The 15,882-nt window shown below is 40.6% G+C and overlaps 1 protein-coding gene across 1 annotated transcript in view; it reads right to left on the minus strand.

The window, feature by feature from the left end:
- The window catches only part of Dgkk (diacylglycerol kinase kappa), a 128,147-nt gene that overhangs the window by 40,029 nt on the left and 72,236 nt on the right, over positions 1–15,882 (minus strand). The window contains exons 5-13 of the mRNA XM_006995409.4: positions 14,871–15,006; positions 14,309–14,415; positions 13,891–14,016; positions 12,216–12,318; positions 6,377–6,560; positions 5,645–5,753; positions 4,835–4,974; positions 3,943–4,024; positions 1,734–1,825 (exon numbers count right to left, since the gene is read on the minus strand). Of these exons, the coding sequence (XP_006995471.1) occupies positions 1,734–1,825; positions 3,943–4,024; positions 4,835–4,974; positions 5,645–5,753; positions 6,377–6,560; positions 12,216–12,318; positions 13,891–14,016; positions 14,309–14,415; positions 14,871–15,006 (1,079 nt within the window). The remainder of the gene's footprint in view (positions 1–1,733; positions 1,826–3,942; positions 4,025–4,834; positions 4,975–5,644; positions 5,754–6,376; positions 6,561–12,215; positions 12,319–13,890; positions 14,017–14,308; positions 14,416–14,870; positions 15,007–15,882) is intronic.

Raw genomic sequence — 15,882 nt, forward strand, 5'->3', positions numbered from 1 at the left:
CACCAGCAGTCTCCAAAGCAGTACAAGATATTGCCATTGCCCTTGGTTATCCACCATAACTACACGGTAAGATTCTATGGGGGAAAACACCACATACTTTGGCTGCATGACATAGAGGAATCAATTCCAAAACACCTGGGAAACTTTCTCCTGCTGGCTGGTTACCTCTCACAGTGTCATAAGCTATGCAGGCTGCTGGGAAAGGAAAGACATCAATGACCTCATCTACTAGGGCTGGGTCCTGCATGCTACAATATCATCCTGTGAGGCAAGATGTGCCCACAGATGTGAAAGCGACATGACTGTTATGGGGTAACTAACTGTTTTATGATTGAATTTGAGGCCAGAATCACAGGAAGTCATTTCATACCCGTTATTGTAGCCCTCTCAAAAGGCCACAGGTTGGAAGGTCGTAGGCTCTAGGGTATAACCTGCTGATATGGTTTTGCTAAATGGTCATCTTGTCAAACTGCCTTCTAAATACATGTTTAAATCTTACAGATCTGGACTGCTCTCAACCTTGGTCATTTGGGAAGCTTCCTTTTGTAGTGGGCAGCAGTTAATGCAGCATCTTCTAACAAAAGTCAATGTGATGAGAAGAAAAGATTGATCGCAAAAGATTGATCCTACTACCACTAAAGCTTAGGGATATGGCAGAAGAGTGGAAAGGATGGAAAGGGTGCAGTGAAGTGCTATCTATCTTTTGGGCAGGACATGACTATTGTACTTAGGAGCTCACAGTAGCTTCAGAACATCAAGCCAGCCAAAATCCCAGCATAGAGCAAGGAGATGATGACCATGGCCCACCCCTTACTGAGAAGCTATTGGTAGTGAACAGTTGCTGAAGGAGGGAGAATCACTGCTTTTGAGGATGTGGCCACTGATAGGTTTCCCATACTCTAGTGGTTGGCCACATACCCATGCATATATGGGTAGCATTAACTGGATTAGTGGGTTATCAAAAAATGAAGACATATATTTAGGGTAGTATTGGGAGGAGGATGTGAGAGTCTATGATGGGGTGAAATGAGGGTAAATAGAATTACATTTCATTGTATGCATACATGTATGAAATGTTCAAAAATAATATTTTAATAAGAAAAATCCTGATGTGTAGACAAGGAATGAGTCCCAGGATACAGTGTTAAATGAGTCAAACATTTTATAAAACAATGCACATTATATGCTACTGCCCATTTAAAATGATTGCTAAAATTTGGGAATAATTAAACTACAGGGCTACCAAGAAGAGTTTTGACTTTGTCAATGGAATGCATGGGAGACACTTGTGCTTTTGATTTTGGACTGTGTGGATAGGTAAACTATAAAAATAAATAGAGCTTAAGTTGACAAATAATACAAATTTAAAATAAAAAGCAAGCAAGCAGGTACCAGCAGGCACTGAAGAGCTCTTTTCCCGTGCCAAATTAGAAAATAAGGGGTCTGCACTGTCGGATTATCTAGAAGGTTTTGTGTCCCTTTGTGGCCTTCTTTCCAAATACCTGCTTGCAATGTTGTCTCTGTTTTCAGCTGCATGACTCCTCACTCCAATCTTATCTTTTTTACCTTAAATTTTCCACTCAGAAAATCTGAGCTGAGTGAAAATGATTAGAAAAGACAAATACATTCTTTCCTTGGCCTTAAGCCCCCAAGCTATCAAAGTGAGCCTCATATATCATGACCTCTGAACAGCCTGTGATCCCCCAAAGGATGAGAAGCAAAGAAAGACTGACCTAGTGGCGATGATCACCTCGGTGGGGTTCTTGGCCTTCAGGACTTTGTTCAACTCAGTGGTTGCAGAATCCAAGTGCTTGATGGCAGCAACCTAGGGAGAAACAGAGTGTTCAATCTCAGAAGCTTAGCGCTGTGACTTACCATACTGCATCTCTTCAACCCACCCCTGACCATCTTTACCAGAAACTCAATTGCCTTTCTGGAAATAAACCCAAATAATTCTTGTCAAAAGTACCTAATGATAATCTGGGATCTAAAATCATTCCAAAAATGAGAGAGGAACTCAATGAAAAAATCTCATATTATACAGATAATAAATAATAGATCTGTGATTCTGATTTATAACTTTCCAATACCAGAAGTTTACTTTTTGAATAAGATTGCTAACAATACAGTTTCCACTCATATAGTACTGAGTATGTAACTGACTGTGTTCTAAGTTATATGTACACATCATTTTATGTGCTCTCAATATCTACCCTGAGAGGTCAAGATTACTTGTATGCCCATTTCACAGAAGAGAAAATTGAGGCACAAGAAAGGAATTATTGGGTAGCAGCTGTTAGATTTGATTCCAGGTAGTCTGACTCTTGAGCTGTATTCCCAATTACAAGTTATAATCCTTCCTATCACTTCCAGGTCCAAGCATCTGCCAACTCCTTACAATCATACTTTCTCAGTATGTTTCCATTTTGTCCAATTCTCCTCACCTCTGTTACCAAGTCACAAACCTCAGTCACCATCATCTCTAGTTTGAATAAAGTCAGCACTTCCCAACTGTTCTCCTTGCCTCTGATCTTTAGTCCTTGAGTTGCCTCCTCACACACCATGGACTACTACTCAGTGATGGGTAGTTGTTTGGGTGTGTGATAAAGCAAATATAATGAGATTTCAATGGTGGGCATTCCCATTTCAACTTCCCAATATATTTGGAAGTTTGTATAATAAGTAAGGTGAAAAAAAAACAGGCTGGGGAGATGGCCCAGTTGGTAAGAGCACTTGCATTGAAAGAATGAGGAGCTGAGTTTGAATCCCCCGAACCCACATAAAAAACCTGCAGTTCTAGTGATAGTGAGATAGGAGTCAGAGACAGGCAGAGCCCTGGAATCTAGTCAGCTAGCTGGCCTTGCCCACACTGTGATATTTCAGGCCAATGAGAGACTCTAACAACAGGGTGGAAGGTGCCTAAGGACCCGAACCAGAGCTCGTCTCTGATCTCTGAGCACACTTCTATGCTATGCACACGTACACCTATCCCACATCTATGCGAACAAAATCCCCCCCAACTCTTCTAGAATTCTCATTGCTCTTAGGAGAAAAATCGAAATTTCTTACAGTGCTTTATTAGCCTTTTCTGGGTTGGTCCCTGATTACTTCTCTAGTCTCTCATTTTGTATGTTCCATTCCTGGCCACTCTGCCCTGGACATTATGAATGCTTTTCAGTCCTGTTAATATAATACAGCCTTTCTTGTCTTTGGAACAGTATAAAAACAGGCCTGTGATAGTTTGAATAAGAATGGCCCCCATAGGTTCATATATTTAAATGCTTAGGGAGTAGCACTGTTTGGAAGAATTAGAAGGTGTGGTCTTGTTGGAGAAAGTGGGGCAGGGGGAGGTGGGCTTTGAGGTTTCAGACAATAATGGACTAAACCTCTGAAACTGTAAGCCAGCCCCAATTAAATGCTTTCTTTGATAAGAGTTGCTGTGGTCATGGCATCTCTTCAGCAATAGAAACCCTAACTAAGACAGGCCTCCTTTGTTCTTTTCTCCTAGTTATTGCTGTTTCTTGGGTCTAACCTGAAATGGCACTCATTCTGGATGTTTTCCATGACACATCACAGAGGGACATACAGACATACACGTAGCACTTTATCAAAACTTTACCTTTTCTACCTCTAAGTAGACTCTGAGCTCCACAACAAGGGCTATATTATCCTTCTTTATCTCCCAATGTGTAAGAACGTTTACTAATACAGTAGTTATTCCACAAACAATTTTGAGTGAATGAATGAATAAATAACTAAAATTACTTTACATCCCTAATGCCTAACATATCTGTAGTAAATAGCTGCTGATTAATGTCTCCTGTCCTCAGAGATCTCATCATCATTGAGTCCATAGAAATACTACATATTCTTTTTAGGCTTTTCTTCATGTTTCACTTGTGATAAAATGATTGCTCTGAATTATAGCTCACCAATAATTACCTCAAATTGTGGTATATCCATTGTCTCCCGTCCTTTTAGCAGTGGGAATTGTCTGGGGTATTCACGGACCATCACACTCCATCTAAAATAAAGTTTAAACACAAATATTATTTAGGTGCCTGCTAATTACAAATGAAATCAGTGCTTCATAGTACAAGAAAGAGTTCAAACTACTTATGTGTTTGGGGAAGAGGGCTAGAGAGTGTACTCAAGCAGTATACCTAATCTCAAAGTATACATAAGAGAGGATTCTGCTTCATGACATCCCTAGGTTAGTGTGATGGAAGGAATTTTTCTCAGGACTCTCAGAAATCAGTGTTTTTTCAACCAGAGGTAGCACCATGAGCACCAGAAATATGTTTATGAAATACTTATGCCAGATCCTTGCTCAAGATCTACAGAATAAGAATCTTTGTCATGATCCTAGATTTGTATCTTGAAAACCCACACCTCACTATAAAAGTCCTATTTCTCAGGATATAGGATGACAATATTCTCTCTATTCTCTGGAGCAGAGAAAATATCAGCCAACTGGTGCTGAATCTCCTCCCCGACCCTTTCTTTAAAAAAGTTTCTCTGAGAGCCTGATAATACTAGAGTCTTTCTCAAGAGTAAGTACACTTCCACTGGACAAGTGATTATGCATTTTGGAGGACACTCAGCAAACTCTTGAAGTGTATCCATGAAGCTCCTACTCTATGATCTTTAAGAGGGGGAAGAGGGGCTTCTACAATATTTGAGGGATATATGGCTCTCTGGTTTCTCAATAGACAAGACCTTCCAAATGAGCCTGTACTTTCCCAAGGGAAATGGCACTTCAAAGGGGGCTGGGTTGTGGACTAAGATGATAGAAATAGAAGAGGCATAAGTATACGGCCTTTTGGTCACTCACCTGTCTAAAACCCTCACGTGAGCCTGCTCTACTCTGCTGAAAATATCCAGTGGTGAGTCGCTTTTATTCCAGAATGCTCCCCAGCCAAGGACACGAGAGAGGTCATTACCAGTTCCAAGTGGGATGATTGCCAGCTGACACTGCAAGAACAAAGAGAGACACTCGTTCAAACAGTCCTTCTGCCATGTTTCCCTCACTGAACGACTTTGAGAAGGATTAGAAAGGCATAGGCCTTACAGCCAGGGACTTTAAAGGATCTCTTTATAATAAGTATAGCAGGAGGGGATTTGGAGTTAAATGGTATTTTCTCAAATGAATTGGACCCCATTCCTAATAATAATAATAATAATGATAATGATAATCTACTCAGTTTCTGGGTTATTGCAAAAGTCATAGCTATAGCTGTTTGAGTTGGGAGTCCAGCAAGAGAGATGCTGGATTCTGGATTCAGAAGAGCAAAGGGCTGCCTAGAGATGGGGAAAATTAGAGGAAAGTTTATGCCCCTCTAGAGACTCAGAGAAGAAAATCATTGCCCTCACAAGAAGAAAATTGGAACATTCTTCTTTTTCACCTCTTTACTTTGAAGCCTAGAGAAGGCTCATTCTTTACACCCATTCCTTTATTTCTCCTTCACCCAGATACAGAGAATTGTCTTAAGTGAGCATGTTTAGATTGGTCAGGTTAACTATTAAGCTTGTAGAAGATATGTTTGTAGATAGGATAAGTGCAGACTTGGGACTTCTTGGAATAGATAGCTCCACACCCCCCACTCTTTCCAGCAATAGTTAACTGACTCAGCCAGGAACTTACCCTATCATGCAATCCAAAGGCATCAATTGTAGATAAGACCCAGCTTACGCTGCCATCTCCACCACAAACCAGAACACGAAAACGAGCAAAGTTCTTGAACATACAGATGCTGCAAGGAAGAAGAAAAAAATGAAACAATTTCATGAGTAATTGGAATTTATAAGTATTTCTTATAGCATGTCAGGACCTAAAGACTCCTGCTTTAGCACCCTTCTAACAAGGCCACTCTGCCTTCTCTTTGCATTAGCCTCTGACTCTGTGTATATTTGTGACCCCAGCTTCACAAGGTAACCTCAGCAATCAGACCTTGCCTCAACTCATAGGATTGTGTGCTTAGCCTTCCTCTGGAAGCCACTAAGGATCTAGACATCTGCTGAGTCCCGGGAAGAACACTTTGCATAGCTGTCAGTGGCTCACAGGGACCAGCACTGGATTGTCTAATGATTCCATAAGAAAACAAGTCTGTAGTGACAGCCCCTTTGTGTCTTCCTCTGATGTCAAAGGGCATAGTTTTCTGTCTTGCCAGTTGGAAAAAGTGAAGCAAGTTTGGGAGCAGGAAAAGGGACTGAAGAGATTTCTGGGAGGGGCAAAAAGGTAAAATATTCCAGAGTCATATATTTGCGTATCTGCCTGGGTACAAGCACTAATCCCAGAAAACAATTCTAGCCTAGAATGTAAAGGGGTAGTAGACTGTTCTGTATACCCAACCATACCACCTTAGCCCATGCTTACCCTGCTTCAGGTCCACCCTTCGCCAGGTCAAATACTTGAGACGGATTAAGATACTGCTTGAATTTTCGGAGAAAGACAATCCCTTGATGATCTCCACTTTTGGAGTTGATGAAGATGAGCAAGGGACAGGAACACGTCAATGGCCAATCAAGATTCCAGAAGTCAGGCGATACCACTAATTGGCCTGATAAACACACAAGAGAAAAAGAAAAAGGGCAATTGAGACGAGATAAGATATGATCTAGCATCACATATTTTACAGAGACTTTCTGAGTACCATCCCCAATCCTTTGCTATAAAGGAGTAGAGGAAAAGCTAGAACATCATTAAAAGTGGAGTAAACATGTTTGCTCTACTATTTCTGGGCATTCCCCTATCATTTTCTGAGAAATTATTATATACCAGATATCATATTAGATATTACTAGGAATGTAACCCTTGACCTGAAGCCAAGGAGATGGACACATATACAAGTGAGCATGCTGGAAGACAATTAATGAAGAAATTGCTACACCAGCCAAAGATTTTTAAAACTTTGTGGGAAAAAATGAAGAAAATATTGAGAGCCCAAGAGGAGGAGCAGCCCTCAAGCTAGGCCTCTCTGTCTGGTCCACCTCAGTTCTCACAGTGAGAATGGAGCAGGCCAAGAGAGAAGGGAAAGAAAAACAGCCATTAAACCAGGAGCTACCTAACAACACAGTTCCCAGCAGAATGATAGATCAATAGAAGGTAAAGCCAGGAACTTTAATCGCATCTCTAAGGGTAACAAAGAGTGGTCTACATTATCGCACCAATTCCATGGCAGAATGAGCCTACAGATAAATTGTATGAATGAGAGAGGGGTATTTAATAATCTCCAACATTGAAGTTACCCACAAAGAAGTGGGGTTATGCTAGCCAAATAGTAGTCTAAATAGTCAACTCCAGCCAGCGTGTGGTAAGTCTTAAAGCCTATTGGCAAGGAGCTAGGCAGTGATAATCTTCTGGGAGAGGGATTATCAACAAATACCAGGTCCTCAAACATCTGAGCTCATGGCTTGTTGGGAGTACTCCCGAAAAAAAATAAACATATAGGGCAAAACTCATGTTACTCACTCCTATGTAGGATGGGTATGCTGAGCATTAAAAAAAAAATCTGTTGTGCCTAGCAAAATCAAAGGTAGCTTCCTCTGTGGGCTGGCTCCCACTAACTGGCTGCTGGTTTTGGAAGGCATCCTAAGCAGTTATGCACCACATTATCAGGGCCTGGCAGAACTTGCAACTACAAGAGGGATCTACTATCTTTCCTTAGCAGCATAGCTTGGATGTAATTACTTTCCATGAACAAATGCAATATACCCTTATCAGTAATTCTTAATGAAAGGTAAAATGCTATCAAAATAGTAGTTCTGTCACATTAATTAATTCATTCATGCATGCATTCATTCATTCAACAAATATGTATTGAGGATGTTATCTGTGCCCATTCTTGTTTATGTTGGTGGACAAAATACAATTCTTATTTTAATGAAGGCAAGGTAAATATAAAAGGTAATGTGTTATGAAGAAAAAACATAGAAAGGGAGTGGGGATTGTTCTTTTAAACAATGTGGCCAAGGATAATTCTCTGGGAAGGTTATATTTAAGATGATATTCAAATAAATGGAAGGAGTGTGTAATGCAGACATTTGGAGGAAGAGGGTGTGTGTGTGTGTGTGTGTGTGTGTGTGTGTGTGTGTGTGTTTGAGAGGACAAGAAAAAGCACTAAAACCTGAGAGGGTATGCTAGGTTGTCTGGGAATAGTGTAATTGTTAAAGAGTGAATGAGGGGGAAAGTTGAAGAGGATGACGTCAGAGAGATGACAGGGGCCAGATAATATGATATCAAGATGCTTTAGAGGAAGCAATGAGATAGAAATGTGAGATTGAGACTACAAAGTAAAACATTATAAGTCAGGTCACAAGATGTTCTTGCTGTGTCCCAACAAATAATGCAGACCCCAAGATATATGGTTTGAATATGAAATATCTCCCACAGAATCACGTGTCCTTAGCTGGAGGTGCTAGTTTTGGAAATCGTGTAATCTTTAGAAGGTAGACATGGAGAAAGTGGGCCACTAGGTTAGCAGGCCTTTTGAGGGTTATAGTCCAGCTGTCGTTCAAGCCCCCATCTCTCTGATTCTTGGCCTACACTGATGTGAGTTGCTGCTCACATGGAATCACCCACTGCCATACTTTTCCCACCATGATGGACTGGACTTTATTCCTCCAAACTGTGAGCCAAAATACATCATTCTGACTTTAAGTTGCCTCTTGTGATGTATATGTTCACAGCAATGAGAAAAGTAACTAATACACCAACTGAGATGAGGGATATAAGAAATTGAGATCAGAGAACAGATAGATGCAAGATTTTCTTATAAAGAATTTGTATTTTTTTTTTTTAGAGAAAACTACTAGCCTATGTGAATATATTTGCCAGTCAAGAATTAAGAAACAAGAAAGTGGGGATTTAGCTCAGTGGTAGAGTGTTTGCCTAGCAAGTGCACGGCCCTGGGTTCAGTCCTCAGCTCAAAAAAAAAAAAAAAAAAAGAAAGAAAGAAAAAAAGAAAAAATAGAAATAGAAAAAAAAACAAACAAGAAAGTGAAAATTATGTTAATGGTACCTATAAGTTAAATAACCATGAGAGTAGAGTGGAAATGATTGTTTTAGAATCATCTTATGAGGAAATAGTAACATGGCAGAAGCCTTGTTAGGGCCTGTTTTACTAGGACATCAAAACTGAGTTCCGTATATTTCTGTATTAAATGTTTTGCTAAATACACTTTAGTAATAATGAAAAATTGAGACATGAGGAGGAAACATGTTAGGTAACTTGTCTAAGATCAGACAGTAAATGATGGAGCATGTTCATAGGACTAGTAGCATAGAAAGCATTGGAGAACTTTAATAATGCAAATGATTGGGCCTCACCTAGGTGTACTGAATCAAAATCTCTGAGGGTGGGGCCCCAAACCTGTGTTTTAATAAATCCTTCTCGATGAATCTGATGCATGCTTATGTGTAACAACCACTGTGTGAGTCTTACTTTATTGCATAGGAAGTAATTAACTTGCTGAAGTGAGGAGACCATTATAGAAGCAACAGAAGATAATACTTGATTTGAGCTGGACCCTAAAGGAATTTACTAAATAGGCTGTGTAGAGAAAAGTGGGTAATTGGGTAATTAGAGGCCTTGCCAATCAACTGGAGCCCATTGACTGACTCAATGAACGCAGGAATGGATGCCACAACAGCATTGTCAAAGGCTGCCTCAGAAGGTCGTCATCTGGTTGCTGGAGAAAGGCTTTCCAGCTTGGCTGAGAGGTTGGGGCAGATTAACAATACCACCATTAAGAATCTGTGACTGAGAAATGCAGAAGATTCCCCTAGAATGGAACAGCTCAAAAGGAAACCTACTCTTGAAAGGCTTATTTGTGAAGGCTAAAAAGCCCAGGAATAGTCCAGAAGAAAGGGAGTTCTTTAAAGACATTTTTGAGGAAGTCTAGGCTAAATAATGCATGGTAGAAAAAGAGATTGTTGGTGTGATATCCAAGTGGACCAAGATTGCTGCTACATAGAAGCCAAAATTAAAAGATGCTTCATAGCACACTAGATGACACAAAGTAACAGCCTAGTCCAGCAATTCTATGTAAAAGAAAACAATGCCATTAGTTGATCCATAAAAAGAATCAGAAGTGGTGTCGGACAAAATAACCTTATATTGGATATAACCAATGTCTGAAAGGACAGAAACCACAGAGCATATTTGACTTGGGCACAAACAATACTTCTATCTCCATTAATGTACAGTTGGGATGATTTTGTGGGATGCTAACTATCTCCAGATACCACTGAAGGAAACAGGAGCACAAAACTAAGCTTGTAGGTTGACTTCTATCCTCAGAGATGCTTCCTCCTGCAGCAGATGGGAATAAATACAGAAAGCCAGAGCCAGACATTATGCAGAGAGATATCTTGGAACACACAGGTCTAAATGGGATGTCTCCATCAAATTCCTCCCCTCAGAGCTCAGGGAACCCACACAAAAGAGGAGAGAAAAAAGAGTGCAAGAGCCAGAGGTGATGGAGGACCCCAGGAGAACAAGACCCTCTGAATCAACTGAGCAAAGCTCACATGAACTCACAGAGACTGAAGCAGCATGCACAGGGCCTGCATGGGTCTGCACCAGGTCCTTTTTGTATATATTACAGCTTTCAGTGTAGTGTTTTATGGGAGTCCTGAGTGTGTGAATGATTGGGTCTCTGACTCTTGTGCCTTCTTTGTTAGTTTGTCTTGTTCTAATTCTATGTGATTTTTTTTATCTTATTATATTTTATTTTGTTATGTTTTATTGTTATCTCTTAGAAGCCTGCTCTTTTTCTAATGAGAGACAGAAAGGGAGTGGTTACAGATAGTAGGGAGGAGAGGAGGAACTGGAGGAGAGGAGGGAGGAGAAACTGTAATCAGGATATACTGTATGAGGAAAGAGTCTATTTTTGATAAGAGGGGGGAAATAGATGAATGGTAATGATGCAAGAAAAACAGTAGGTTGGCTTCATGCGTGGCCTGAAGTTGCTTAGATGATTAGCTTCTTACTTTCCCCCATGTGTCCATTCTATCTTCCCCAAGCCTCTTCTTTCTTCTATCTAGCCAACTATCTGTCATTGATCAAGTTACCAATTGCTTTTCCTCTTTAGTCAGTTGTCTAGTGGGTGATGTTATGAAGATAAATATTTGATAAATCTGAGAATGGTGTGTTCATGCATCTCTGAGTGATGTCTTTAGCTTTGTGTCTTTATATGGCACTATGAGGCACATGCTTACACTTGCCTTCAGAAACCTCTGGAAATGGCTTATTCAGTAGCCTGAGGTTTGTCCCCACCTGTATTTTTGTCAATATTTCTAACACTTGGTTGATATACAAGTGTCTCTATTATTTCTTTGATACTTAATATATGCTCCATTCAATTGTTAATTGTGGTGTTATACCAAGACCCTGAATTCATCATGATTACTTGCTGTACAGTGTCTATTTTAGATCTCACTTTGTAGGATTCCAGAACCTTGTAAAAAAAGAACTTTCAATAAATCACTATTGTCCAGGAAGTGATGAAATATCAGTGAAGAGTGCTGGGCAATAACCATGCTAGTTTCATATCTGGTAACAATTTTGGTTTTAGTTTCCATTTTAAAAATAATACAACCTAAGCTTTCAATAGTTTTTTAAACAGGTTCAAAAAATCTATGAATCTTATTGCCTAGATTAGGTAGTATTTGAAAATATAAAAAAAGTTAAGAAAGCTGAAATTAACTTTGAACAGTCAGAAACAATTTTGACAGTCTACAGATAACATGCCAATACACAGTACACATACACCAAAACACAACATTTGCCACTAAAAGTTTCAAGGATTAACTGTTAGCTTTTTGATGCACACATACAAATTCCTATTCCCCCCACATATTTTACTACTTGTGGAGAATAATTCCTGCCCTTCTTCCCAGCCCTTATCCACCCCTCCCTCCCTCCCTCCCTCCCTCCCTCCCTCCCTCCCTCCCTCCCTCCCTCCCTCCCTGCCTCCCTCCCTCCCAACCTCCCTCCCTCCCAGCCTCCCTCCCTCCCTGCCTCCCTCCCTCCCTGCCTCCCAACCTCCCTCCCTCCCAACCTCCCTACCTCCCTCCCCCTCTCTCCCAACCAACCTCCCTCCCAACCAACCAACCAACCTCCCTCCCTCCCTCCCTCCCTCCCTCCCTCCCTCCCCCTCCCTCTCTTCCTCCCTCCCCAGTGTGTTTCTGAAGTAAAAGTCAATCTACTCACCATCGCCTCTGGGGTCGCTCAGCGCGGTTGGCGGCACGATGGCTGAGCGACGACTTCCAAAGGAACATTCCTTGGAAAACCGCTTCTGGCAGGCCCCGTGCACCTGAAACGATAAGAGCACAAGAGAAAAAGGAGGGGGAGAGAAAAGAAGAACATTGGTTAGTCTTTGGTTCCATCTCAAGAATTAGACCTTTTAAATTTCAAGTCTCCTTTTCTGAAATTTAGTACTATCTACATAAACCTTAATCTACGTACCACTGCCCCACCCCATTCTACTGTGAAACTGCAATATCCCTGAGTGTGCAGAACTCTGGCCCTTTCAAGGGAGTCTTTCTGAAGATTCCCAACTACAGGTACTGAGATGTCACCAGCCTTAGGACACAATCTTAGTAGCCTGCAGAGTGGGAAATTTAGTTGCATTTCAAAAGTCCTAGTCTTGATAAGACGTTTATACTTCAATCTTTAGAACAACGGTATGTGGCAATGGGAAATTTAGTTGCATTTCAAAAGTCCTAGTCCTGATAAGACGTTTATACTTCAATCTTTAGAAAAACGGTGTGTGGCAGGAGAAGCATCACTGAGCTCATTTTAGATGAGCATATATGAAAGCCCACAGAGGTACACGGTCTTACCGAGGGTCACATAGCTGGGCAGTGTCAAAGCAGACTTCCCCACAAGTTGCTGTGCTTCCTAGATTTCAGACCTCGTCAGTTCCACATTCTAAACAACTACACTTTCTAGGGACATGAGCCTGGCATGGATATTCAAAGCCAGTGGACAGACTCTTCAGTGAGGAAGCTTACTTCAATTTCTTCTTGTCTTGGAAAACTCAGTTTGAGAGAAGCATCTAAGTTTAGAAAGTCAAGATCAGAGTCTTCCAATCTCTGTGATAATGATGTTTTTGGCCCAGATAGTTCCTTGTTATAGGATACTATCTCATGCACTGTAAGTTTTGAAGAATCCACTAGATATCAGTTTCATCCTTCCTGTCCAGTCTAGTTTTTGGCCATCAAAAATGTCTCCGGGATCTTGCAAAAGGTCTCCTGGAGCTAAAATTATCCTCAGTTGAAGTTCAAAGACATGGTATTGTTGTAGTTAGGAATATAGTCTTATCAGAATTATATGTTAATCAAGACTATATTTTTGCTGGCTATATGACCTTGATTTCACCTTTCTGAGCCACATAATACTCATCTGTAAAATGGGGGCAATGAGACTTAGTTCAACGTTGTTCTAAAGACTGAGATCATGAATAGAAGATAATCAGTACATAGTGACGATGATAATTTGTTATCATTATTACTAACCATTAATTAAGGTTATAAATTCCTAGCAAGTAATGAATGATGGAGGAATCCTTCCTTAAGGAGAGACTCCAGAATTTATTTCTAATTGTTCATATTGTCATTTGAGAATTCAGCTTTTCTCATTGCCAAGATGGCTTCATCAATTAAGGAGCATCAGATTACAAACACTTTAATAGATTCCATAAGCCATATATGACAGGGAAGTTACTGGGCTCTGTACAATGGAATCTATATAATGCATTTTGGTGTAAGGGCCTCTGAGATACATATCTATTTACCTATCTATCCTTGTATAGTTACAATCTCCAATCTACCTCTTCCCTAGAAATAAATGTCTTTAAGTATCAAAGATATGAAAAGACACCCACCGTAGAATCACACCAGAGGCAGCGGAAAGCTTGAAGTCTTTGATGACTCCTGCAGCTCCCATGACATACTGCACACTGAGAGCTGGCAGGTATATTTCCTTCTACCCATTGATGAGGCATTGTTTGCTGAAGTGGCAAAAAGCAAAAGACAGAAATTAGAGATAAAAGAAGGAACAGCTGGGATAATTATACTACCCATGGAAAACATTAGATAAGTCTCGTGGACCTGCCCTCAATGCCACTGGCTAATGAAAGGTGGGGGTTGGGATTTAACTCATGATATTCTTTAGGTCATTGGATTCTGTGCAAGAAACTACTTTGCTTGTCTAATTTCAGGGAGAATTCTTCCTGTCCCTGTGTGTCATGACTTTCAAAGAGTCGGGGAAGGTGTCTGTGGGAGGATATGGCTGGTACTTACTATTTCATCAGCGGGTAGAAGGAGGTCATCAGTTAAAGACAAAGTATTCCACTTGCAGTCTTTGCCTGCTCTCAACGCACACATTTTGTGTGATTTCACATTGCAGACTGTGAAAGGAGAAAGAAAAAAAATAGGTGTGAGTCTAGTGGCAATAAAACTTCTAATTCCCTTCCCTAAGCTTCTCTGGAGGTTAGAATTCAAGCACTTTCTAAATAGTTTTGACCCACTTCCAAAGGCCTACTTCTAATATGAACCAGTTCCTTTTGATTCTTTGTGAGCTAAGTTTCCTATTATTCATTTTACATTAAAATTAATAGTAGGAAAGAAGTAACTTCTGACTTTTCAATCTTTCTGACCATATAGTCCCACCTTCCTATATCCAACCCTCCATTTTTATTCACGAAAACACCCCTTCATGCTAGTTTCTCTTTCCCTCCCTTGGGATTAACTTCACCCAAGAACCAAAGGCTTAGACTGGACCTGTCATGCTAACGCCATAGGAGCCCCTTGGTGCCTAGCTCTATCCAGTGAGCTCTGCTTTCTAAAGTAGTCAGAAAGGTACCTTCACAGATGATGACATCTCGAGAGAAGGCAGAGATGTTCCCGTGACAAACATTGCAGAATTGAGTCCAAGGACTACTGCTGGAATACCAGCAGTGCATTCCAATAAGGAAAGGGTTGTTTTCGGCTGCAGGGATCTAAAGCAGAGAAAAAGAGAGAGAGAAGAAAGAATGGAGGGTTAATCACAGCCATGGAGTCAGGAAGACCAGAAAAGCGGCTGTTAGGACTAAAAGAGCCTGCAATGTAGGTGTCAAAGCGTGTGAAGGAGAGGGCTGGCAGGTACAGGCCTCACCTTTTGTTTTCATTTCATTTTGTTACTGGCTTCATAAGGGAAAAAGACATAGATGGGAATACTCTCAAATAGGATCTGAAGACAGAGCAAAGATCTTTCTATTCCTTGCTCAACCACTATATTAGTTTAGTCCAAGCAAAATGTATTCAGATTGGTCTTGGCTCTCTAAATAGAAAGCAACAGAAAGGAGTGACAGAGAAAAGCCAGTGGCAGGGCTCCCACCCAGAACGGAGGAATACCTGCGAGGCTTTAGCTCTTCCTCCTAATACAGCTGCCAAGTGAGCAGAACGTTGCTTTACTTGGGCAACACTTGAAAGACCATTAAACCCTTCTCTCACAAGCTTTTCCTGTTTTTGAAAACCACGCTTTGACTGCCTACAGCAGTTTCTTGGTTAATCATTTTAATTCATTAACTAAGTTATTAAACAAATGTTTACTGAATCGCTACTCTATGCTTATACCTTTTCAAGGCATTTGAGATATAATCAGTAATAAGACACAGTCCCTCCCCTAATGGTAGCATTCTGTTTAGTGTCTTCTTTCATACTAATTGCTTTGACATTTTTGTTATCCTGCCTGTGAACACAGCATTTGCATATCACAGCTTTATTTTCACCTCTACAGGAAAGGCATAGTCATGTATCAGGAATGCTTTAGTTGTATGGATGTACAGGCACTGAATCCCCCCTGACTTTGTTCTGTGTATATTTTCATAGGACTT

Source organism: Peromyscus maniculatus, chromosome X (genome assembly GCF_049852395.1).
Source record: "Peromyscus maniculatus bairdii isolate BWxNUB_F1_BW_parent chromosome X, HU_Pman_BW_mat_3.1, whole genome shotgun sequence".
In the NCBI taxonomy this organism is placed as follows: domain Eukaryota; kingdom Metazoa; phylum Chordata; class Mammalia; order Rodentia; family Cricetidae; genus Peromyscus; species Peromyscus maniculatus.